General features: G+C 35.8%; 1 protein-coding gene across 1 annotated transcript; it reads right to left on the bottom strand.

The window, feature by feature from the left end:
- Positions 1–3,384: 3,384 nt before the first annotated feature.
- LOC141611860 (nicastrin) lies at positions 3,385–22,085 on the bottom strand. The gene is made up of 16 exons (XM_074430509.1): positions 21,818–22,085; positions 19,671–19,784; positions 18,784–18,898; positions 17,205–17,284; positions 17,029–17,105; positions 14,161–14,238; positions 11,519–11,590; positions 11,319–11,392; positions 10,722–10,854; positions 10,535–10,606; positions 9,017–9,136; positions 7,004–7,075; positions 6,057–6,197; positions 5,153–5,237; positions 4,615–5,056; positions 3,385–3,789 (listed from the first exon to the last, which is right to left on the bottom strand). The coding sequence occupies exons 1-16, from the start codon at positions 21,882–21,884 to the stop codon at positions 3,525–3,527; spliced, it is 2,007 nt and encodes a 668-aa protein (XP_074286610.1). The 5' UTR covers positions 21,885–22,085; the 3' UTR covers positions 3,385–3,524.
- Between the last annotated feature and the right edge of the window lie 5,452 nt (positions 22,086–27,537).

The raw sequence follows: 27,537 nt of genomic DNA, 5'->3' as shown, positions 1-27,537 counted from the left end.
TTATGTAACCTTTATGACAAGATCAAGGTAACCTAATTTGGTGCAAAGTATTCGCCCCAAATCAAGTCTCGAAAACATCTCATGTTTCCTTCCTTATCACATCTTGTAGAAGAAGACCAATTCGAATTGCATGGTGACACGCCATCACATAGAGTTCATACTATAGAAAAGCCTTTGATGAGGGTTGAAGATTCGTCACTTTCGAAAAGTAACGCAAAATTATCGCAAAATTATCTCCTTATAACCACTGAGCCTTAATAAAGAACATCTTCTTTCATTTTACTCAGTTTGTGGGTCTTGGACTTCCGTAAGTCCAAAATTTCTCCTACATTGTCTTCCATAAAATGAAAATCTTTCTAGAAAGACAGCATTACGAACCACAGACTCTTTGTTCTCGTTTTGGAGGAGTAAAAACCAAGTGGTTCAATTTTGGATAACCCTCACAAATACACAAATTGGTTCTGAACATAAACATTTATGGTCCCAAATTTATAAAAATGACAAGTTAGGGACCCTCCCTATCCATATCTCATATGGAGTCATTTAGGCTTTTATAGTCGGGTTTTAAACTTTTAGTGAGAAAATAGCTTACAAAATTGCGAAAAACCTCAAACTATATCTCATAAAGTTCGATTTATATTCTTGACTACACCATACTCTATGGTTCACAATCTTCTTAGTGATCATGAAGATCATACTTGATATTACCCATTTGACCTTCAAAGTCATTACTTTGAAACTTCCGATCAACATTTTGATCTTGTCGTGCTCTTGGTTTACTACTTCATTTTGAAAATATTCCACGTTTCAAAAATCACTTTTATGTCTTATTAAATAGATATGAGGTTTTCATATCTACTTAACATTATGGTAAAAGTAACGAAGTATATATATAACCAACTATCGGCCTTACACATCCGTATGTATATGGTCAATCACCTCACTATTGTGTTTCTTTTCTGCAAAAGAAAACATAATACATGCACACATACCATAAGACTCTCAATCAAATGGTTGTTCAATGTGCTTTTCGTTTACTCGTTTTAAACGAATTTACTTGAGGTTTGATCAATTGGGTTAACCGGATTAGGGACTTTAAAATCTACAAGATAGTATACATTTAGTTTTCGTGAAGAATGTAAAATACCTCTAACTTGTGTGGTCTAAACCAACCACCAAGTTATCATAGCAGTAGGTACAACCTTTTGTTTTAAATCACATGAGTGATGCCTTCTATGTTTAAACATAGATGATTACATTCTTTGAAAACCAAATTTAGGTACATTTGTCCTTATCGAAATCGTTGCTACTCTAGCATCATTTCGATTCAAAAATGTCCTATGCTAGACGTCTTATGTTTTATCAATTCATGTAAACTTCTTTACAAAGAAATGACCCATACTTGGTATCTCATACCAAGATAGTGGAACTAGCCTATCCTTTGAGTATATGTCTCCTTCAACTTGTTCTATCGCATACATCTAGGGTAGCTTCTTCTTAACTCCCACTCACTTTCACATTCCTCTTTGTTTCAACAAGCAAAAATGAATCTTATGAAGACCTCTCTCCAAGTCATTCGTGATATTTTACACACTTAGTAAGAGTGAATTACTATAAAGTGAGTGCAACATGTGGCAAAATCTCAACTTCTTGCGAAATTGGACTACCTAACCGTTTAATTGTCATCATATGCCTAAACGCTTTAGCGCATAAACAATCGATTTGGCCTTTCTTGAAGTGAGCCATTTGACGGTATCATATTGGAGTATTCTTTGTATTTTTGAAAACTCTTTTCGCAAACTTTTGAATTACTCTTAAGTAATTAAAACTAATATGTCATCATCATGGCCAAACCAAATGTTTCTCTGTTTGACCACGGCCAAACGTGAGAAACCCACGTTCAGCAGCAGCCAAACGTGAGAAAATCACGTTCAGACCATGGCCAAACGAAATTTCCCACCGTTTGCCATGGTCTTGCCCCAATATCGACCCAAATCTGATTTAACAACATCAAAAATCGACTCAAAATCTAGTCTATTTCGCAAACAACATCATCCTAAGTACAAACAATAATAAAATTTACATCATACGAACTAATTAACATGAATTTTACAAGAAAAACTAACCTATTTCAAAAATAATTCAATTAATTTTAATAAAACCTAACACATAACTTAATTTACTAACTAATTCAATTACAAAACAAAATGAAAGTCATATAATCAATTAACAACAACAATAAGGGAAGGGGAAGGGAAACAAACAATTAAAAACAATAATTTAGCTAAATTTAACAAAAAAAAAATTAAAAAAATTGCCACTTGATGGAAGTAGTGGCTGTCGTGGTGATGGAAGCAGTGACGGCAGGTGGTGGCGGCGTGCGGCGGCGTGCGGCAGCGTGGTGGTTGGTGTGGTGTGGTGGTGTGGAGTGTTGGTGGTGGTGGTGGTGGTTAATTGGTAGATTGGTGAGTTATTGTTTGGGTTTTTTGAATTAGAGAGGATTGTTAGTTAGTTAGTGAGAGGGTAGGGGCAGTTATCGTCTTTTTTATGAAAAACATCGTCGATATTTACTAAAACGTCGTCGATATTTACGAATCGGGTTAATCATATGTAGACCTTTCAAATTCTGACCCGGCCTAACTTAACCGATCCGTTTTTTCAGGGTCTTGACCCAAAAATTTCGACCCAGCGACCTGTTTTACCCGAATCTAAAATAACGTGTTATAAAAATATAATTACTTATATATTATATTTGAAAAAATAGTTAAAAAAATTACTTTTTTTATTACTTAAAATTACAAACATAATTAAAAAGTTAATTTTATTTAGCTTTTATAATTTTTAATAATAAAATAATTATTAAAAATACTTTATTTTAATAATTATGTGAATATAATTAATATAAACATTGAATATGATTAAAATATTAATTTTAAATGTTCAACATTTTAAAAAAAATATTTTTTTGATTAAAAAGAATCGCTAAAAAAAGGCGTTAAAAATTATTTCTGGACCCTTATGTGACCCAACCCGTATACAACCTGACCCGTATGAGCCGACCGACCCATTTGACAGGTCTAATCATATGTATAGTCTGTAAACCTTTAGTCCTAATACCATAACTGGAATACAAAAATGATAATTAACTAAACATTTTCCAATCATCTTAATCTAATTTAAGATCCAAATCGTGGATCAAACAAGTCCTAAAATCAATTTTGTTTTAGGTTGTGAATCAATATATAGGGATTCGCGACCTAAAAAATAGGTTGCGTTGAGCTGGCTTATATATTGATTCACAACCTAAAAAATAGGTTGCGTTGAGCTGGCTTAGGTTTGCAGGTGGGATACTTTTTAACATGTCAATATCACACACACTTGGCGTCGGTCACCCAGCTCCGGCAAACTTTTAATTAATCTATAGACGTGCCATTATCTCTACAAGATACTTTTAACTGTAAATGTATGTAGAATTAGTGCTCACTACAGATACATGTTTCCCCATGTCATCACACCAAAATCAATTAATCTCTCTTCAAAGTCTTCGCCACAATTGCCTTGGTGATTTCAATAGCAACATAAGAGAAGCCAGTAATCCCCAAACCCGCCAGCAGGATACACCGATTGTAAGTTGCATTTTGCACTGTATAAACTCGAAGACTGATAGTGTCCCAATTGCTCTCAGTCCACACCGGATCTACTACGCCCATAGGATCTGAAGAATTCGGAGGTAGTACTTTCCACGAGCCAGAATCATAATGCAGACGGGTTGAATATGCAGGGACGTACCTAAATATTTGATCACATATCACTCATGAAGAAAATAAACGTGTACTGATCTGTAAAACTTAAGCTGTTGAGCGCCAGTCATCCTAATGAGAACAGCCAATAACTAATACACCGATTCAAGTTGCACACGGTGTGCATGGTTGAAGAATAGCAAAATGAAGCAAACATCAATATCAATAGCAGGAGAAGTCGCCCCTATCGACTTTTTAAATAATTACACCTATGATTGATTAGAGTGCCTACATTTTTTTTATTTTTCTTGTATTTGTGATTGTACTGCTTTTTCAGCTCCCTAATCTCAAATTCAAATTGAACTATTTTCGCCGCCCTAAACTATATATTGACTCCACCACTGCTATTGCGTTGAAAAAAATTGCAATAGGTAAAGGTCCTTCATATAGAATTACTCTTCAATGTTGTCAAGAAGCTCCAATTATGTGGTTTACCCACATGTGAATGTCTCACATTGACAAAATGAGGAGGGAGTTCACTATTTTATAAACCAAGATGCTTTATTCCTACCACCAATTGGTAATTAGGATGGAACTTCCTTAGGCTTATAAAGTGGGCTTTCTCTCCTCCCTATGTGCGGGTCATACACTCATACCCACTTTCATGATTTAAAATATGAAAACAACTTGGCTGGTGAAGTTATTGAGTGGTGGTACTCATGAACTAAGTTTGAAACCTGTCACCATCAAAACTGTTCTTGTGTCTACCAAAAACAAGCAACAACGGGTGCATATAGTTGAAGCATGGCTAATTACTCCTCATGTTCAATTTCACCCTTTCAACTCCTAGACATAACAAGTCAATGTGTGTTACCTCGTAGTGGATCGAACACAGACACCTTTCTGGTCAGTTTCTGATTTGATGCACACCTGGTCTGTACTGCTGCAATTTTGTTGACAGTTCAAGCTAGTATTCTCCATTTTCAGAGAAGTTCTGTCAGCCAAAAAGTTCCAAATAAATCTGGATATATCGCTCGAATAGCCAGGATATGGAGGCGATGAAGGATCCCCCATTATAACTCCAACATAACTGCTTGGGCATGTATTGCTTGGCTGAATATAACTTTTCACAAGCCCACACGACAAACCAGGATCACATTTCACAAGACAGTCCAAAAGCGATTCCACCAAAGTGGTATTAACATTGATAAAACCCAGATCCAATGTATTTGGGCTCTTAGTGTCAGAGGCAAGTATGTAGAGAGCACGAGCAACCAGGGAAGCCGCAGCAACTATGGATGTAGAGTTGATGTTCGCTGCAAGCAAGAGGAAATAATATCTCAGATTGTACTTCTGTTACCAGTCTTATGTCTCTCTGATATGAAACCAACTTGATGGAATTAAATACTCACTAAAATCGTCAAGGTGGCTATGATAAAATTCATTTGAAAACACGGTATCAAAATCTTCTAGAACTGTCCCAGATATTTGAGGATTCTGCAAACAAATAGAATGGTTACTTGTCAAAATTTGAGGAACACGAAACAAAATTAAGAATTTTATAGGACTTCCCCAAATTTTCTAAGATACAAATTAGACGTTTAAATTAGTCCAAGTCGTCAACGACATAGATCATGAGGTATGATACCAAATTTCCCCTATTAAATAATTCACTCTGAATAAGGAACTCTGCATAGAATTTGTGCAAAAAACCTGATGCTAAACTTTGGCAACATTTCAGGGACATGTTATAACAAGTGGAATCGGTCGCAGTAGCGGTAGCGGTAACAATTGCAAAATGTCAGTATCGGAATTTGGGATATCTTAGATGCAACATCTGGTCAAGGTCAGTACAGCTGAAATCTCAAAAATGTTTTTCAAATGTGTTAGTTCACTTATTAAGATATGAAATTTGAGTAGGTTTTCCTTGTTCTATTTTCTCTCTTTTCTAGCCACTTTTTCTCACAAATAAAAACACACCATATGCAATTGTGCGTGTTATGCAAATAGTTATTCCAAAAATAATGGTTAGTATAGGTTGAATCGCAGAAATACCAGTACAATAACAGCGATATTTTGTGTATCGGTTGATGATGCGAAAATATCGGTGGTTTTAAATAGGGAATTGTATAACAAAAAAATAACATAATAGGTGTTGCATGACCATTCAGGATAATTTAAATTTCATGTTTCAGAAGAAAATAGTGAAATAGTGCTCATGAAATGCTTAGAGAAGGGATTTCAGCCATAATGAACATGAAGGACACAATGAACGATGTATAACGTTCAACTGTTCTACTTCACAGTACTGCTGACCTTTTTTAAAAATGACATCATTGAAGAAGGAGGAATTCCAGGATTTAAGTGGTTTGCTATTGCAACTCGAATGTTATCTGACGTTAAAGAAGCTTGAGCTTGGTTTAAAGCACCAAATGTTTCATTCATCTCCAGTGTACCCTGCAGTCATGATGCAAACAATAAATAACGGGATAGACATATCTCTAGAGAAACTTCAACAGAGAATTTTCACGACAGAATGTTGCAAAACATGGAGTATGTGACTCAAATTCGATGCATCAATTCCATATCATCGTGAAACAACATTTAAACCCATTTTCACTTTGAGCACTATCAACTTTTTGTTATTTCTTAGACATCGGTGGATTAGTAATAAATTATTACCTGTATAGTGGGAACTATAATCATAAACACCCCCAGCAAACAATAAACTATTTGTTTCGTTCTGGTTACAACAGGAAAAAGCATTTTCTTTCTAATAGATTTTATTGATGGCAAGGAAACTTAAAACACTGAAAGGTTTGATACTTAAACATATTCTCCTTCAAAAACTTCTGATCCAAGACAATGCTTGCTCTATCATTTTCAAATTCTACTAACTTCCTAGCGAGAAGGTAGTACCATAACTGGTAAATGAAGAGATCGTACATGTATGCTCTTTCTTCAAGTTAAATGTAACTCGTCCTCCACTTTCTGTGGTTCTCTAGAGGACTCATTGAGCAGGGAGTGCCACATACATAAAGATGGGTTTTCAAAAACCAAAGACCGTAATGTACAATGTTTATAAATGCAGGATAAGCTATTATCGACTACGTCCAGGCATCTTAACAGAGTGCAATACTAAAATATGCAAACAAAGGGTTTGCAATCTTTCTATATTTTAAAGACAGTAATGGTACGTGCAAGATGCAATATATGACATCTGTCATTATCATGATAGCAACCCGGAAAATTAAAGTCCATACAATAGTTGAATGAGCGAAAAAGCTCTTCACTCCATCTTTAGCCCCCTTTCCAACGGACCCAATTTCCAGAACCTGCATTTCATGACATATTTAAGTTATGCACTTACAGAGACACTCACTCATACTAAGATGCTTAAAACCTCAGCTGATAGTTGTATGTCTTGTAACCATGACAAAAATATACTCCATTTTTTTCCATCCAGCCCCGGTTTGCAAGCTTCTCCACGAAAAATGGAACATGTGGCTAAATGAAAAAGATGGGGAGTACAAAATTGCAGCAACAAGGAGAAGTATTCAAAAATTAGAGACATGAAGAAAATCACCCGTGTACAAAAGAATGACATGTAAAAAAAAAGAAATCAATCGTGATTCATTCCCCAAGGCTATCATGAAACATAACTATTTGGAGATTGCATTGAATCAATGCCTGGTTGGCGAGCTGCATCATAATAGTATTTCCAACTGTGAGAAGACCATCTCAACCAAAACCTTAAGGTGATGATTGAGGCCCATCAATGGTCTTATACCTTAACAGGACCCCTCACTCGAAGGCCCATCGGGCTTGAAGAGTGGATAATTCACAAGCCCACACATACCATGTGCTGGAATACCACTTATGAGATTTTTTGGAGGCTCCCAATATTTGAACCCGTGAACTTTCTTGGAAGGAAACCGTCCCATTACTTCCAACAATATAATACTGTATCACACATCACCATGATGAGGACAACCGAAAGATAAAAACCAAATACACATGAATATACAATGACAATTAAAGAACAAATATATGTTACTAAAAGAAAGGTTTATTCCTCCATCCATATTGAAGGAGCCACAGACTCACTATTCAGTCAGGTTTAGGATATACTCCCTTTGTTGCACATGATTTTGTACGTTTTCCTTAATTTGTAAGATTAAAGTCTTACATTTAATATATCAACTCGGTTGGCCCTCCTCTGACAAATGCCAGAAACTAAAAAAGGGTATCCTGCGCAATTGCAATAATCGGGTTCATTGATATTCCTGGTACAGTAGATGCTATCACGTACCGTTACCATCTCCATTCCCACCTTCTATTCTAGTTTGGTTTAATGGAAGTGGTTGTAATGGAGCTTCATGATGATTGGTGATGGATCTTTGGGAGGTTGAAATTGGTGGGCTAATAGACACGAAAGACGAATGGGTTGGGGTGAATCACTTGGGGCTAAAATTGTACACTAACACCCCCTACCCAGTTTATTACACTCCTAAAACTCGATTCCATAAGGAAATGCCGACTTCCAAGTGGGATGGAAGGAGTATTATTTTTCTATTAAAAAAAAGTTGCATTATAAACAACTTAATTACGTGTATATTCCCTCCTGTTTTTTTTACGTGCTATACGTTGGAAAAATGTTTTGGAGCACTTTGTCTGAAACCGCTATGATTAAATGGCGAAGTCCATTAGAAATTGTGTAAACGATCAATGCTTCAAGATTAAAAGGTGAGGTTTTATGTTCGAAGCATGAAATAATAAGGAAAATATGTTAACTATAACCAAAACAAAACAAAAAATTGAACACCATCATAATGGTCAAACAAGACAGCTTAGTTTTTGAAGCGTGACTCACACCTAGGCAACGAGACCTGTGGTAAGGAGGCACCAGAAACGAGATAAAAATGCACGTTCATACCCCAAGGCTAAAGGCCCTTTGTAAACGAATTTGTATATTCAGGATCAATTTTTGAGCAACAAAACCCTTTCTTGAATTTCGTAGAGGGAAAAGAAATAGAATCTAAAGCATAATGTGATCAAGGGCATGGCATAATAAAGGAACAAGAAGAAAAGGTATGAAAATTGCATAATAGTGTGCCTCATATAGATAAGACAGGGAATAACTTATGGAGTTTAGTCTATCAGGCTTAGCCTTTGAAAACCTATTAGACTAGTAGGTATACACAAAAATATTGATGAAAACAACTACGACATTTCCACTACTAAATCAGTAAATCGTACCAAATGGAAAATATTACCGTTTCAATTGAGGTCTTATTAAGACCAGTGACGCCATCAGACTGCAGGTGAAGTTCATGAATAAATCTCCGACTACCAAGGAAACCCCAGGACTCGCCAGTCAGAACCAGAAAGACAAGCTGCAAAAGTGACAAGTGAATGCATATATACCACAAGTTAAATGAACTCCATAGTAAATTAAGCACTAACTCGCTCCGCATAAAAAACAAGCCAAAGTGGGTGCAAACAATAACATAGAATTTGAATAATAATAATAATAAATAAAGAAGCATATGCAACCAAGAACATAGAATTTGAATAATAATAATAAATAAAGAAGCATATGCAACGACAACTAGAGCATCAAATACATGTTTCTCAGTTTGCAATTCCAACAGAATCTGTCCTCGGTACGGTAAAATTAGCCTCTTGATATAAATCGTCCTCGGTTTTAAAAGGCGCGAGGAGCATCAAGGTGACATAGACCTGTGGTCATTAGACATGAGACGTGAGCTAGGCTCACGCCTTATAAACAAGGGACCATGGTTACCAGATTCGCTATGAATACGGCCAATACCGATTCGCGATTCGCTCTTATAGAATGTGTGTTATGAGTATTTTATTAAGCGACATGATAGAATTTGCTCTTAACGATTCGCGATTGGTAGGGTACCCAAGCGAATCCAGTAATCCTGCAAGGGACGCTAATATTTTCAAAATAAGATTAGGTGCAATAGAACCATTTGTTGTGCTTTAAAGAGGGTTAACATGTAAAAGAGTAAAAGTTAGGAATAATGACTCAAAGAAAGGGACATAATAAGATAACTACGTATAAAATTTGTGGAGATTGTATAGTAATACGCCTTATCCGAAAGCATGCTCCTTGTAAACTAAGAAATTGTCCTTGGAAGAAGCAACAATATTGGCCAATGATAGAAAATTTACGAGTTTTCAAGCTTCACAAAGTTTGACTCGTTGTCTTATTAAAAAACAATACATATACATGCAAAGCTTACTCTCTTCATCCCTGTTTCACAATTCACATAAACGCATAGACAAACTCAGAGCGCAAAGAGGATTTAGAACAAGGGTGAAACTCATTTAATACAGGGTGGCATATTACTTGTAAGAAACACATTGTAATTTTTCGTTGAGGATGTCTATCTTCGTTACTGAACAAAAAAATGGAAAGGGAACGCTGAAGCACATACATGTTTTTACTAAACAAAAGTAAAAACAAAGATATAAAGAAGGGTCATTCTTGATTGCTAAATAAAAGGAGATACAAGAACTATTGATCCTAGTATTTTTCACTGGGGCGGATACTCAAGTAAGAAATTATTGCATCAGCAAAAAGGGCATCCTTTACCATTTATATTTCCAGCTGTAAAAACTAAAAAAGTGAACTCTTAAAGTTCCACAGAAATAAGCCCACAGGGATTAAAGTCGCCCGTGAAGCTAAGATATCCAACAAGGTGTTTATAATGGAATGTCAAATTATAATATTTGTGGTTCTTAAGTTCAGAGTGAATTAAGACCTGTTTCTTAAAGCTCTTCAAATAATCTGAATGAGAAAGAGCATCGGCAGCTGCCAGCAGAGCCAGCATTCCCTAGGAAGATTCAAACAAACATCAGCATCAAATAGCTGAAGGGAAAACCTCTGTGACTTGTGAGCATATCAACATTATAGACTATGACTATAAACGACAATGTGTTTGATCTTACAGATACAGGTGAATCAGCACCAAGGCTTTTGTCACGAAAAAAGGAAGCAGAATCCATAGATGCCATTGCTAGTATAATGGGCTTGGTCTTATCTGAAGAGGATGTGTCAACTGGAGGAAGAGATGACCAAACACTGCCCTTCAGATCGACAACATAGGCTTAGGACTAAAAAAGACGTAAACTTCAACAACAAACAATAAGTCAGCCTTCATAAAGTACATTAGAGAAGACTTAAATACACACGCACACACGCGCGCGCAAACACACAAAGACATATATATACATGTGAAAGCAGAGCTGCCATACAAATTAACAGTCATGACATCAACTACTTCCTCTTTCGAAAAGAAACAAAAGAGGGAAAGGAGAGCAACAAGACAGTGAAGAAACATACACATCTTATTCAGAAGAATGGATAGTCACATACATAGGAGGGACGTGAGAGCAATAAGAGAACAGTGAAGAAACACACACATCTTATCTTGTTTAGAAGAATGAACAGTCACATACATAGGAGGGAAGGGAGACCAATAAGAGAAGAGTGAAGAAACACACACATCTTATTCAGAAGAATGGACAATGATGCAAGAACCTAACCTGTATCCACCTAAAGGAAGACAAGTCCCCGCATTCAAACAAGACTTTGTATCATGAGTGGCGGACTTAGTAGTCTACACCAAAAGAAGAAAGAAACATGGTTAATTCACACATAAGGCCAGATTCTCAACAAGAGTCCTGTGAACAATTAATTTACTTAAGTGCGACAAATCAGCAAAAACAAAAACAAGATGTATTACCTGCATAACCAGGTCAAACTCAGCAACATCCTCACAATAAGACCCATCATTCTTTTCGTTCTTAACAACGATCTGCATAAAGCATTTTAAACCTTAAGTCCCATTATTGCAATTGAACCAGTACAAATCAAGGCTAAAACACAGTTCAAAAATAAGCAAGAAAAAAATACTAGAGCAAGAGCAGCAAAATGTTCCCCATCCCCCAAATTTAACCCTGCACTCCTGCAGTCTGTCTTACCCTTATTCCATAGCTGATATGAAAAAACTCATGAGAAGCAAACATTACATGAACAACTGGACACAAAAACTGCAAAAGATGACCACCCCTACCAAGTTAGTGTCAAATCATAGAACATGTGATTTATGTTAGCACAATAAAAGTAGCGAAACCATCAGATGAACTTCTCTGTGACGACTCAATTCCTTCCATTTACAAGAAGACACAATAAAGCAAAATGGCTCGCTAAAAGTCTCAATTGTACACTCCCTATGTAGTGAAGTAGCAGCTTGTTCATACTTGTACCATTGAAGTTTTATTATAGGTCATCGGAACCAACCTCTTTGTATTTTGAATGCATAAGTTTGTACAGCACATCCGCAGCTTTAAACCCCGCCACGGATAGGAGCGTTTAAGATATTGGAATAATTTTGTTGTGGCAATCGTAGAAAACGTAATTTCCATATTTCCAATGGAGCCAAAGACTCATTACACTTTGGTTATGGATTATAATATGGAATAAATCAAAATGGCTCACTAAGTCACTAAAGTCTATTGTGAAGTAGCGGTCCTTCAATGCAGTTCTCGATGTAATTTTCATCTTGGGTCATTCGGAAACAACCACAAGGGTAAGGCTGCGTACATCTGACCCCCCCTTACCTCGCAATTTGCGGGAGCCATTGAGACACTGGGGTAATGTTGTTGTTGTAATCATAGGAAACGTAATAACGCCATGAGAACAAAATTATCACAAATGGATCAACAATACGAAACATAAAACTAAAGAGAAAACTTGTAGTGCACTAACACTACTATGAAAGATAAAGGTTTATTCCATATCACAAATGGAACAAAATCATTGATGATCTAGCAAAATGCGAATCGGTAATGAACTTCAAGGAAGAATAGTGCCTTTGGGATATATGTATGCACCACTTTTTTAATTAGAAACTATGAAAGATAAAGGTTTAAAGACATGGTATTAATTACGTCTAGGCCTAACATCATAATAGAGTCATAAATGTTTTAAGGATGTTGTGACATGATTTTAAGGTGATATGAGATGCATTTAAAGAATATGCAACAACATTGACTTGGACGTGATAGCCATTATTGAGATGGAGATTTAATACTACATTTAAAAGGGGTAGTTTAGTATTGAGAAGCAGAGGGGGTGTATGATATTTTGATTGACACTGGACAGTAAGTTTCGTATATGAAGGAGTAAAAGAAAGCCTATTAGGGGAACACTATTTCAACATTTCCTTTTTTGAGGGGGGTGGGAGATGTTATCAGAAAAAATTAATTCCACCAGCAAAAGTAAATAGACAGAACAACCACTTGATTTTGAAAGCAACAAAAAGACGAAAGGGGATATAAAGTTAACTATTTAGAAGTGGGTGTATTTGCAGAGTAGATACTTTTAAGACTTTAACCAACTTTCATAATCCTATAGCCTTTTATATCTGCGGTATTTCTACCTTTAAATCTATATCATCCATTAGTAGCGTTTTCGGTGTCTTGAGTGACGACCTATGTTACTCCGACTCTTCTAATTCCCTCGCGTATCCGTGTCCGACACTCGGACATGGGTATGACACTTGGACACCTCATTTTTAACCAAAATATTGCATATTTTTCATAAAAATAGCCGAGTCCGACACTTGGACACGTGCCCGTCTCGGATACTTCTAAACGAGTCTGAGTAACATAGGTGACGACAACAGTGGTAGTAGAGATGATTCGGTGGTTCTGGACTATTTTGGTGGTGGTTTGGCTAGGTTGCAGTGGTTTTAGGCTATTTTGGTGTTGGTTAGGGCATGGGTTGCGGTGGTGGTCCGGAAGGTGTGGTCCATTTGGTTCGGTTCGTGGTGGGTGGTGGTTGGTACGATGGTTGGCTGGTGGTGTTCTTGACGAAGTGGTGGTTCGGGTTAATAAGAGGATGATGATGTAGAGGGGAGTTTTGTTTTTAGGAGATGATAATTGCAAGAGGTAACTGTAAGAGGAGATACATTATTTTGTCATCTAATAATGGTGAAGATGTCTTCATAAAAGAGTCGATAAGCATGCCATGTTCTCTTGCTTATGGGAAATGGTGATGGAAAAGTAAATGACAGTTTGCTCCTTATTTTTTTAAGAAAAGTGTATTAATTATGCGAGTTTATGGACAATTTTGCCCAATTAATGAGAGAGCTCCAAATTGATAATCCTAGATCCTCATGCTGCCACATCAGCAGTTTAATGACAATAACAATAACAATAAGAGTAACAATAAGAGTAATAATAATAACAATAACAGTAGTAGTAGTAGTAGTAGTAGTAGTAACAATAACAATAACAATAACAATAACAATAACAATAATGACAATGAATGATGACAACAAAAAACATCAATGAAGGGAATATGACAAAAATTGAGAATTACCTCGTTTAGGATTAAATTACTATCTTGAGAGAGTAAAAATACAGGGAAACTATAAGGTTTCAACATGATTCCTGAACCCTGCAAAAAAGACGTAAATGCTTTCTGAATGAAAATTCATGCATAAAAAACGTCATTGTGCATCTTATCTTTTACCCTACTTTTCAGCCTTGTTATTCAAAGAGTGTAGAATAAAAAAAATACACCGACATGTAGATATCACACATACTTAGGTAATGAAAATGGAAGTTACCATCAAGAAAGTCAAGTACCAAATCCCCTATCTATAAAAGCTGAAGCTTTTAAAAGCTTCCTATTGGCTGCAAGATTTAAGGAAAAAATAAACCCACGTTCTACCCAAATTCTTTAATTACCCTCTCTCCTCATTTGGTATTTAATTATTCTCTCTCCTCTTTTAACCTGCTTTCATATTTAATCTAAGGGACTATATGATATGATATGACTATGATTATATATCGCGTTCTTATCAAACAAATAATTTAATTTAACCTGCTTTCAGATTTAAATGTATGTACAAAATTGGCGAGGAAATGACAAGAAAAAATCGAAATTTTTAATTAGATCTAACCCATTCAAACAAATAATTCCACAAAAAATGAAATCTAATAAATAATGCAAAATAAAGCTTATTCAAACAAATAATTTCACAACATCGAAATTTTTAATTAGATCGAAATTTTTAATTAGATCTAACCTATTCAAACAAATAATTTCATAAAAGATAAAATCTGATCAATAATGAAAAAAAGTTGGCCAAAAAAATCGCAGTAAAAAAAAACTCTTAACGGAATTATAAGATTATTCTGTAAAAAAATCAAATCATTTATAATAACTAGATCGGAATATTTTGGTTCCTAAAATACTGTATTATTTTGGAGAATTTAAAAAGAAAAAAAACTTCATTTAAGAAGCAGAAGAAAAAAAAAAGTAACATAATTTCCATATAACATTGTAATGGATATAATACACAAGAAAATATTATTCAGAGAACACATACACGATCTAGATCAATCATGGACTCGCAATAATCAATTGCATGTTGAACGAAACACAAAATCGACAAAGAAATATTATTTATTATCGGAGGTTATGAGGAAGATGGGTTATGGGGTGATGAGGGAGATGAGTTTTGGGGCAAAATCTGGGAATTTTTTTAGGAGGAATGGGGTTATATGAGTGATAGTGAGAGTAGGTGAGAGGCGGAGGGAGATGAGTATGGACATAGAGTTTATTTTGGGTCGACATAGGGTTTGTTGTTTGTTTTGGGTGGACAATCAATAGGTTATTGTATTTTAGTCTAACAATAAACTTTCAGTGCATAATATATTACGGAGTAATATCTAATACTCCCTCCACTTTTTACGTTTTAATATATGATGTTTTGCTTTTTCGAGATGAGCCTTTGACTTTAATATTTACAAAAAAATATTTGATAAAAAAATTATAAAAATTATACCATTAAATTACTTATAAAAAACTCTTTCATATGAGTATACATATCACTATATTTAAGCATATAATTTGAGAGATATTGAAGAGAGAAGTGCGTGTCTCGAAATGTGATAAAGTCATAGATAGAAAAACAGAGGGAGTAAGATACTGAATATTAATCGTATTTTGGGTTACTAATAAACTTTCAGCTCATAAAATATTAAGACCCAATAAAATACTAAGACCCAATCTATTGTCGATGATGAGTTAGAGATTTTATAAATCAAACATACGTTAACCCGTTTTTCGAATATTTGTAATTTTATTACATTATTTATATTATATTCTTTGAAACTTGATTTATATTGATTAGTTTTACTATTTTAAATTTTAAATTTTAAATTATATTTTGTGCAAATTAGCCTTCAATATTTACTCATTCCATCGATCAATTACATATCCAATCCCTTGCAATTTTGTATGGGTCTAACATGTCAAATACCTTTAATATAATTCTAATAAAATACGGTTATATATATTATCTAATATTCAAATCTAATATTTATCTAATATTCGAATTTCCGAATATGGACTATTTAAATTGTCACAGCATTGAACACTTAATCACGCTCATTATATGCTCACGTATTTAATGATAGCGTCTGCTATTACGACCCGTGCATTTTTTGCACGGGTATAAAACTAGTGACATTATTATATCTTGCTATTGTTGACGTTCTATTCAGGGAAGCAAGCAGGAAACCTACAACGGTAACTCAACTTGCATGCCACTTGAAGGCAATCAGTTATCGTTATTGTTCCTATTGATAATTCTACTTGAATTTTGTTTATGTGTGGAAGACCAAATCAGTTGGGACTAACGTTCAAACAACAGCACAAACAACCACAAGTCAACAGATGCCAATGTTAAAGGGTAATGTGCAAGGTCCCAATACGTCATAATGTCATACGGAGTACGTCATTCTGGACAGTTAGAACTCGTGTTAATGTTTATGGTTGCAGAAATATGATCATCAAGTGATCAAGGAATCTGACAAATAACAGGGTATGAGTACAAGTCCTTGCATTTCTCTGAAAATTATTTTTTGCAAAAAAATTGTTCATGACTAGACACACAAGAATGCTACGGAGTACAATATTTCATAGAAATCAAAGGATGATAGAACAAATAATAAACAAGGGCATTTGGTATGCATAAAAAAGGAGGCAATTAAAGTCACTTGTTTTCACACAAAAAAATGCTTGATTTCAAGCTTCAGTAGTATCTTTATGCATCTTTATGCAGACCATGTCCATGTACTCCAAATGCACTATTGTACAAGTGAGATATGATTTTGAAAGCAAAAACCACTCATTTATAGATGAGTTCGAAAACAAGGCAAAAAATGCGACACATACATTAGGATTCCAGTTGTAACTGATATTATCATAAGGAGAAAATTTGGATTGTGGAAATTTCTCATCTGGGGAAAACCCTGCACAGCCAAAAAAAGGCACACGTAAATAAAAAAAAACTTAATAATAAAATACCACATAACCAATGTCACCTTCGAGAAAATCAATGCTACACAAACCATTAAACTTGTCCGTTTTGGTCTCTGCCTCGATTAAAACACCAGCTACTTTCCTTGCAAAGCCTGGATCAGTTGCAACACTGAAATAACAGTTGCATACCTTATAGTCAGCAATTAAAAAGAATTGCTAGATTTCTTTGTGAAGGCACACTACTTCAGATTAAATATGTTGGTAACACTGTACCCTCACTGCACCAGTAAAATGCAAAATCCCTTCATAATATGATTATGAAGCTGACAATATAACAGAACATGACATTTAAAGTTCAGTTTCAAGCAAAAGCCACTCTCAACCTTGGCAGTGCAACAATTACAGCAACTTCACATTTTTCCCCAGAAAACTTGACAGCCACTTCCTCTTAGTTGTAGAACAGGCAACAACTGAAAGCAAGTCCTTTATAAAACACTTCTACAGAACCGCAAGCTTTTACAGCTTATTTCCAGGAAGGATTGTGATGGAAAGCGAGGGAGGCAATTTCCCTTGTTTAGGCAGCAAATTGGATCGGAAGGGATGGAGATAAGGTAAATGAAGGGATTTATTTTCACTTCTACAGCTAAAAGGAAAAATAAAATCCTTCAAGCATAGGAGAATTTGCAGACGAGTCGCCGCCTAAGTTGAGCTTTGGTTTCTGGATAAAGCAAAGGTAACTTATAGAACATATAATTCCAAGGCCAGTTGAGGACTTGTCACAGAGGTAACAATGGCCAATCAAAACCTATTGATGATATTTTAAGGGGAGATAGATGGTTTAGTACTCATGCAAGTAAAGTGCAAGGTAAATCTGCATTTGGAAAGAATTTAATGTGGTTTTTTTGCTATGTTACTCCGACACTTCACTTAGCAGCCGTGTCGCGTGTCCGACACGACATTTCGACATTTCACTTTATACCACAAAAGAGAAAAATTTGCATAGAAGAGCCATATCCGACACTCCGACACACCACCACCGGATCAGAGAGTCAAGAGTAACACAAGTTTTTTGTTTGATCGCTTGATCTGTCGGAAGTAGGTCGCTCAAAAGGCTAGGTGGGAAGCCTTTGCTAGAGGTAAAAATCTAAACTACGACACCACATCGCGATCAAGTTATAAGGGTTTTGAAGGACTATTGCACTTTGAGGTAGTTTAGCGGCATTTATGGCCTAACGACCAAATTCAAGGTCTCATACTTTTAGCTTTAAAAGGATCGAGGCGTACCTGGGCACAATGTTTTTTATTTATAAATATATCTTTTGTAGATAATGTTTTGCACAATATATTTATTTTTTGGATTTTAAATTAGGGTTATCATGTCAAGGGTTAAACGTTAGAGATAATGTGCCAAAGAAGAGGAAATAATAAAAGACCTAGAAGAAATAAATATCAAATTGTATTGTAGCACACTTCCTACGCCTTGTATAAGGCACACTTAAGGCACTCTGAGGCGTTCCGGCTAGTGCGTCACTCTACCTTAGGCTTATGTTCCCCCAAGGGGCACTTTTTTAAACCAAGGTCTCGTCATACTTGTTGCACAATTGTTCATCAATGTAATAAAATAGAACACAAAAGTACAAGTGATCGAAACAAAAGATTAGCACATACCGATTGAAAAAGCTACCTATATCAGCCCAAGAGACCAAGATTGAAGAGAGTTGGTTTATTGCATGATCATTATGATACCTCACAACCGGAGCAATAACCTTCTCTCGTCCAGGATCTACATATAAGGGAATGCACTTTTATGAAACATAAGTAAAATTCTACAACAATAATGAAAATAAGTGCCTCAAAGGTTTCTGCCTATGGCGGAAAAGGGCTGAATACACGCAACTTCAACTCTTCAAGTCCTTAACCTATGTTCAAACTTGAAAGCATGGAGAGGTTATTTGCGGATGACCCATGAAGAATGGAGCAGCCACCAGTACTTCATTAATAACATTTCTACAATTACAAAAATCAGGTACAATAGAAAAAGGAAAAAAAAAATAGTAGGTTGTCTCATCCTCAATTTTGAAAGGGACTCACAAAAAAATAAAAGAAAACTATCTGTATGATAATGCAATAATCAAGAATGTGCTACACTGCCTTGTGCTCCGGGGCCTTCAGGAAGCAGAAGAGGCGTGTCTCACGCAAGTGGAATCAAGAGTGATTGTCTCACCGTCGTTGAAGATTTGAAGCACAGAAGAAGTGGAAAAAGTGACCTTTATTTAGTTTATGAAGACATTTTTTTTTTGCTTTGTAGTTGTTTTGAAGCTGTTCCGTTTTCTTTTATTCCTAGAAACTATAACAAAGTAGTGTATGGTTTAGCTCACGCTTCACCGTGGACTATAAGTAGATGATTTTGGATAGATTCACTCCCGAATAGGCTCGACTGTGTTGCGGCGGATGATTTAATTGAAATGAATTAACCCTCTTTGGGTTTCCAAAAAAAAAAAATAATGTGCTACACTGTCTTAATATACCAACGCATTCAGGACAAGAATACTTACTAGCACAGCCAATCTCCCCAGAAAGATTTAGAAGCCTTACACAAGGATACCCATCAACAACTTTATACATAGACCTCTCAAGAGCAGGAACTGAATCTAGTGAATTAATCTGCCCTGAAGTAAGTACATAGTGTTTAAAATCAGCAATTATTCATCATAAGTTTCGGACACAAGAGTGTGCAATATAAAAATTAGAGAAAAGTAGGCATATCACCACCGAATCAAATTTCACAAGCAGACATTAAAAGTAGTTTGCCAATTTCTTAGTATCTCTTCCATTTCTCTCCCTTCTAAATTCATCAAAGCTTGCACATAATGGGAACGTGGGCCAGGTCAAAATTGGTTATGCATATTTAACTTCAATAATGTAAGTCATCTACAAATAGCCTCTATGTGTTGTAAACATAAAGGTAAGGCTGCAACGCTCTTTACATCTGACCCCATTACTCCGCCATTTGAGAGACCCCATTAGGCAGTATGGTAATGTGTTGTTGTAATTGTTGTTGTATAGACTTCCAGCGTTATTTGACTCTTGTTTCTCCTTTCTCACGTATTCAAGCCAAATACATCCAAACTTGGACCCGACAACACTTAAATACATCATTTCAAGCTGGAAACTCAAAACATTTCATGATATGCTCAAATCTAACACACAGACATCTAACACTGATTAACATCTTCATATGACATACTCCCTCCGTTATTGATTAATTGACATTCTACGTTTATGCACACAAATTAAGGGTTTCATTTATTATCTGTTTGTTTTGTTTTCTTTATTGATTTTGTGTGCAAGTGTCCATGTGAATTAGTGCATTGCTACCACTTGCCTTTTCATTCAGGAATTCTATTGGCCGGCATAAGAGGTTTAATGTAACAAAGCATTGGAAAGTGGAGAGCTTTTACAATGAAAGGCTAAAATGACATTTATAAAGCAAAAAATCAAAAAAGCTAAAACATCATCTAATGAATAACGGAGGGAGTAACATGCATATAAGTCAACTCTAGCTTCTTTTTTTTTTCTTTTTCTTTTTAAAGCAGCACTAGAAGAGAACTCCTGCTCGGAAAAAGGTATAAACAAAAACAATCCTAGCATTGTTCGTGATTTAGATTTCTTAAAGGTGTAGTGGCCTTAACCCTTAAAGAAGCAAGGTGTAGTGGCCAGTGGCCTTAGCCCTTAAAGAAGCTAAATACATTGCTTTGCCAATGGATACAGTTGATAAAATGAAGTAGACTTGAAACTACACAAAAAGTTGTTCTACATGTATGCTAGTTCAACACTCCATTTTGACTGTGACGCAGGTCTGGCACTCTAACCAGTTAATATTTCTAAACGACACAGACTTTCACCCTTTATTTTTGGCCAAAATTCTGAAATTTTTTAGTTAATTTTCAAATTTGTAAGTTATTTTATTGCACTTTTAGTTCGTCTCCCTTCAGTTTTCAATCTAAATTACCCCCCACCCCTTCACTTCGTATGTTCTACTCTTGTTTACATCCAAAATCACCAAAGACAACAAGTTTCGCAGATTTCTATAAAAAGACCTTCTCACCTGAATAGAAGCCAAAAAAAACTAATTTGCATTAAACCAAGAGAAAACCTCGAATATTGCTCTTCTATATTAACTACCAAGTGAGGCACTTCGAATACTCTTATACTCCCTTACCTTACTGGCATACAACAATCCATTCTTTGTACAACCACTTTGTCAATTTTCAGAAGTTACACATTGACTCATACTGACCATCTGTAATGAAACATCTTAACAGTGCAATAATTACGGACCATTTTTCCAGCGTTGAATTTATTTTCTTCTACAAAAACGTCCAGATGCCTCCCCTATTTTCACCGTACCCAATAACATCATATCCATCTACCTTGACAGCTTTACTAGACTCGCCTCTTCAGTACACACACCTTTACCAGTACAATCGCGAAGCGTGTATGTCTATTAAACCCTTGATTGAAAGGTAAAAACCAAGGGTAAGAGGATGATCCAAGACCATTTCAATTTTTCATTCAATAAATTCATTTTGAGACTTGATTGAAAACCCTAGCTAGCGCAATGATAAAAATTAATAAGTTAACAAGCAAATGGACAATTGAGAAATGAGAAATTGAGATTGAATTGCATCTAATGGCTCACCGGATGAAGAAAAGACCAGTTGCGCGACGAAACATATGAGAAGAGAGAGAAACGTTTGGGAAGCCATGATCAATTGAGAATTCTGCCAAAAAGCTTCCACAGCTTACTCCATTATCGAAATGGAAGAACTTTCCGTCCTATGACTTATATATAGAGTTGTTTTTGTGAGTCTAGTTTGTGCTCACAAATTTGGACCGTGAGATTAAATAAAATCAATGACCTAGATTTTACCCCTGCTATTCTTATTTCTCTCTTCGTCCCAATACTTACTATACCATCAGTGTGATTCCATTCTTTCTCTTACTTATTCAAACTAGTCTTAATGGGCCGACTTTAGTCGGAAAATCGAACCTTTTATCGAGATTTACGTGTAACGAGTCCAGTTTAGAATCTAAATATTGGAGTTGAGTTCGCAACTCGTAGCATTCGTGTCGATGATAAAGTTGTTAAAGCTCAGATTTGTGATGCTGATGGTAAAGAGAGGTATACTTCTCTCTATATATATAATCAATTTTGTTTTTTTGTGATTGATTTTATGTGTAATTCAATTGCATTGTGTATCGGATTTGGATTTGTTGCAAAATTAGTGTTATTTGTAGATTTGATCGATCAATTATTTGTAGAGTAACTCGGCTTCAGATCGTTGGTCATTGTTGGTTGATATTAAGTGTGAGATAAAAGTCTCGAACTGACTTGGACCTGTAACAGCCCCATACACCAAGGTGTCTTACCAAGACCACCTAATGCATGAGAGTGCTACCATCTCGGTTATTACCCGAGTAAATGAATATCAAATAGGCCATAAAAGAACGTACTTTAAACAAATAGTTTAGGTGAATACATTAAAACCCAAAAACTGTAAAGTAAGATACATCTGTTCAAAAACCAAAAACCAACTAAGTCAAATGTAAAGTTTGGTAACACAGCGGAAGACTCTAAATGACTCGTGATAACTCAATCTCAGCTATCCCTCGCGCATCCATATCATACCTGCTCAATAATTGCTCACCATCCCCGAATGGATCACCACGGTTTTTAAAACAATTAAACGGGGTCAGTTACTGATTACACAATATAAGATAAGGCAATAACAAAAATACACACAGTCTTCCAACACCGTCACATCACCAATCACCTGACTAGGCTGAAGGTCTAGTCCTGCCAGATTATGGCCACAACCAGTAATCCACACCGCCAGTGGGGGACCGTAGCCGTTCCCACCTAAGCCCCGCTCATCAATACCGAGCGCAAACCCATGTTCCTTAATGTGCGCATCCTCTCTTGTGGCGGGTTCTACAAGGGGCGAATCAAGGGCGTGAAGCCACTCCCGCAAGTGACTCCACTCAGCCGAGGGCGCACCTCGCGAACCACAGACAAACAACCACAACCAATTACAATATCAACGATACCAATTCAATTACGATATAGACAAACGCCATTAACCAACAACCAACAACCATCTCATAATCATGTAAACAATAACTGAGTAGGAAACCCTACCTGGAAAGCAATCACCACAAATCGTCACAACAGCAGATCAAAAGTGCTCCTCTACGAAATCACCTCCTATCAACACATAATCATACAATCACAAACTAGTACCAACAATACTCCTAAAACTCCAAAATCACCCAATTAGGACTTAAACTAAAGTCAACGAAACAACATAAAAACTGTACTAGGACCATACCCACAATACGACGGTCTCAACGGCGTAAAGAACTTTGGATTCTGACGACACAAGCCTTGGGATTTGATAGCAATGAGAGAGAGAAGAGCAACGTAACTTTGTTTTATCTTTGTGAAACTTAGAATAGGGTAAAAAGTGAAAAGAAACTAACGAAAAGTGTTTTTATATCCTTCTCGCGTTGCTATCAAAACCCGGCAAATAACCCGTAAAAACCGACTTACTCGATCGAGTAAGTGAATTACTCGATCGAGTGGCCCCTACTCGATCGAGTTCCCCCTACTTGATTGATTACCCATCAGACAGAACACTGTTTCGTACGCAAAACTCACTTACTTGACAGAGTAAGCCTTACTCGATAGAGTACCCAACATCACATAAAACCGTAGTATTACAGGACCGGGGCCTATAATTATCGCCATTTGTGTGTGCTGTTGCTGAGTCAACTCGGACGCCATTGTTGCACCTCTTGTTTTTCTTGTGTTTTTTTATTTTAACCAAACTGAGGTTCGTCACTGGTGGAAGTTTTAGCCTTTTTGCCGGCGATTCAGACTATACCTCCGGGGAGGGTTGATAGTGCTCAGTTGAGGGACATCATATCGCGGTTAGAGGAGAGGGGGAAAGAAAGGGAAACGTTGTTAATGGTATGAAAAGTATTTGTTTTCTGGTGGAGTTAATTGTTCTTCATTTAGTGCTACCAAACTGTAGTGCCTTTATTTTGAATGACAAAACAAGAATATTGATGCACTATTGATTTGATTCAAATAGCGCACCTGCTACTGAAGTTGTGTTTACACTGTGGACAACATTGTCACAATTAAAGCATAATAACCTTTTTAGCAATGTGCAGAGACAATGGTGTACTAACTTTTTTCCTAGCTTTATCTTTATCAAGTCTCACCCCAGCTATAAATAGAGGTGGCAAACAGGTTATTCGGATCAGTTTCAGTTCAGGTTCTTTTGGATTAGGTTATTTCGATGGACCTTTATTTTCGATTTCATTTCGGTTCAGTTCAGGTTGGATTCAATTTCCACTGGGTGTTACCAATTTACCATGGTTGATTGAGAGGAAATGAAGGTTTCTGTTGGCGGGTTGCTTGTTCATGATTGAAGGAGACAAAATGGTTGATAGGGCTTTTGTGTGAAATGATGATGGCGATAGTGAAATTTAGTTAGAGGAAAAATGGTTGCTTATTCATGTGTGTTAAAGCCTAGCACATTATACACAAACTAAGTCAAAGATATCTGGTGATTGCTAAGTATAATTCTGAGTTCTTACTTACAATCCCCTGATTTTACTGCTGCTACATTCAACTTTAAACACCATATTTTATGTTTGATTGCTATTGTACTTTTTGTTAGGCGAACAACCAGTATGGGTTTCAAATTTAGGATGGTAGAGCACTGTGTTATATTGACCATCATACTTTCTTAATATGGCGTCTATTAGCTCAAAATGGTAGAGCATTGTGTTACGACACAAGGTGCGGGTTCGACTTCTGCATAGACGAAAAAATTATGTATAGTCTTCGTTTAAAGCAGGCTATTGTGGGTGGTTCTTGTAGATGTGGGGATTCGGATATCCACGGGTTTGAAAATCGTTTGGAGTCGCCACCAAATTTAAGGAAATTTGGGAACCATAAATGAGATTTGAGTTCGTTGTCAAAAGTACGTGATGGGAAGTTCGTTAATAAAACACCCACCCCCGCCTGTTGCAATAACGACCTCTATTAAGGACTACGATGGCTAATTGGACAAGACTACGATTCGTTGTAGGAGAATGCAAAACACCATTTTGATCCTAACATGTGAGCTTTGTTTCTAATCGTTTAATGCATCTAATCTACTTTGTCCAACTGATTTAGCATGTGAGGTTGGTTTGAACTATACTAACAAGCATTCACAAACATGGTTTAGATGGGAATGGAGAAGCCGTTGGCGATTTGCAAACAATTGAATTAAAGATACAACTCGATTTAAATACAATTGCTAAACATGACAATTGACTCACATTACAAAATAGCCTACTTAGGCCTTAAAAAACGTGCCAATGGTGAGTTCATGGCTCACATGGACTTCGTCCTTGGCCTCATCATCGTTTTGCGCGCTTACTTCGATTTAATTGATTAAATACTTCAATTTAACCAACTAAAGTAAAGGTTTTGTAAAACCATTTTGACTTAAAATAAAGGACTTACTAGACCCATATTTTAAAGTACAAATTACATTGCTTGAAATGAATTACAATAATTATAACGATTAAATAACAATAACAATTGAAATAAAACCGAAATAAATGAATAAAACAAAAGAACGAGCCAAACTTGGCACGAAAAACAAGGCATCACACGACCATACACACAGCCCAAGGGGGTGGTCAACGTTGACTATTCCAGTCATCGAGTGCAATAAATCGGATGCTAAGCACGCACGATTCAACTAGCGATAAATCGTCATAAGATGAGATGAATTCATTTAAATTCTTTAAAGAAGTTTATTTTAAAATCCTATGTCGGATTTTGTATGACCTATGAATGTTTAATTCAATTAACATGCATCCTACATATTAATTAGGTCAAGTTGAGATTTAACAATTGATAACGATACAAATAACATACATGTAACATCCCGTAAATGTGAAGACCTTTATTATATTTTAAAAGTAATATTTTAATCTATTTTAATTTTATATTAATTTATTTGAAATAAAATTTATCTGATAAAATATAATCTTATTTTATTTTGAAGAAATGTAATTATTTTTGATAGTTTAGAAATGTTTAAAAGTGATTTAAACTATATTTAAACCTTTTCCCTTGATAAAATAGATTTCGGATAAAAGTCGTAAAATTGGGATTTTCCCATTTCTTACGGTCGTTGGGTAAACGAGTTTGGATATTGGGCATATGAGTACTTAATCTTTTAGTAAAATCGTGTTTAAGAACTTTAATTTTCTCGGAAATCGCGTTCGACGAATATTTCTAATTTCTGTCGAAACGAACCAAAACGTAAACAATTGAAACTCACTCAAACACCCTACCCCAAACCATGCACCCTCCATCCTCCATGGGTCTCCTCTTCATCTTTCATTTCCTCAATTCTCATTCTATCACTTCCTTCTTCCAAACACCAAATTCATCTCAAAAATCCTCTTTACAATCCCTAAATCCACCATAACTTCTTCATTTCTCCACCAAATCGCATAAAAATTATATATTCGGAATCCTCTCTTCAATCCTCATCTACTAGTAAGCTTTATTTTCATTTCCCCCAATTTTTGTTTAAGGCTCATCTTTTAGGGTTTTCGAATTTAAGCTTAATAATTGTGTTTTTGTTGTTCTTATAGGTGAAGAATATGAAGATGAGTTAGGAGACTCATATATTGTAGAAGATGATGCATAATTTTGGGTTTTAGAAGCTTTCTCAAGTTATTACTTGTCTCTTTGCTAGCTTAAGGTAACTATTCCGAGTTACTCGACGAATTAATGTCACATTAGTAGTTGTATTTGTTGTTTGTTGTTGTTTGTTGTTGTTGTTGTTGTTGTTGTTTGTTGTTGTTTGAGACGATCTTGTTGATAAATGAATGAATGGAGTAAGATGAGTATGCTTATGTTTAATTTATGTTACCCATTTGTATATTATTGTTTGGAACAAATTTGGATGAGGAATTATGTGTTGTAACAAGTCCGCGTATTGGCTGGAACGCGTCAGTACCGGACCGAGACGATTTCCAATGTTTCCAAAAATATGACAGATTGAACGGCATCGAAAAATTACGTGGTTTAGCCACTTGAATCACTCAATTCGGAGTCCGTATGAGTAAATGGCGTCGTTTTATCGATTAAAATTTATAGAAAAGTTTACCCTTGTGTGAGACGGTTATTTATGCTATTTTATTATGCGAGAATTTTGTGGAATTAGTTATTTTGTAAGTTGGAATATATTTTCTTATGTTGATAGTCTTTCACATGATAGAAATTGGAAATGGCATGAGAATGATATTGTGATGAATTTTGTGATTTGGGTCAAAGTA

This window comes from Silene latifolia, chromosome 11, assembly GCF_048544455.1.
Source record: "Silene latifolia isolate original U9 population chromosome 11, ASM4854445v1, whole genome shotgun sequence".
NCBI classification, from domain to species: domain Eukaryota; kingdom Viridiplantae; phylum Streptophyta; class Magnoliopsida; order Caryophyllales; family Caryophyllaceae; genus Silene; species Silene latifolia.
This window is presented reverse-complemented; position numbering and strand designations above follow the sequence as displayed.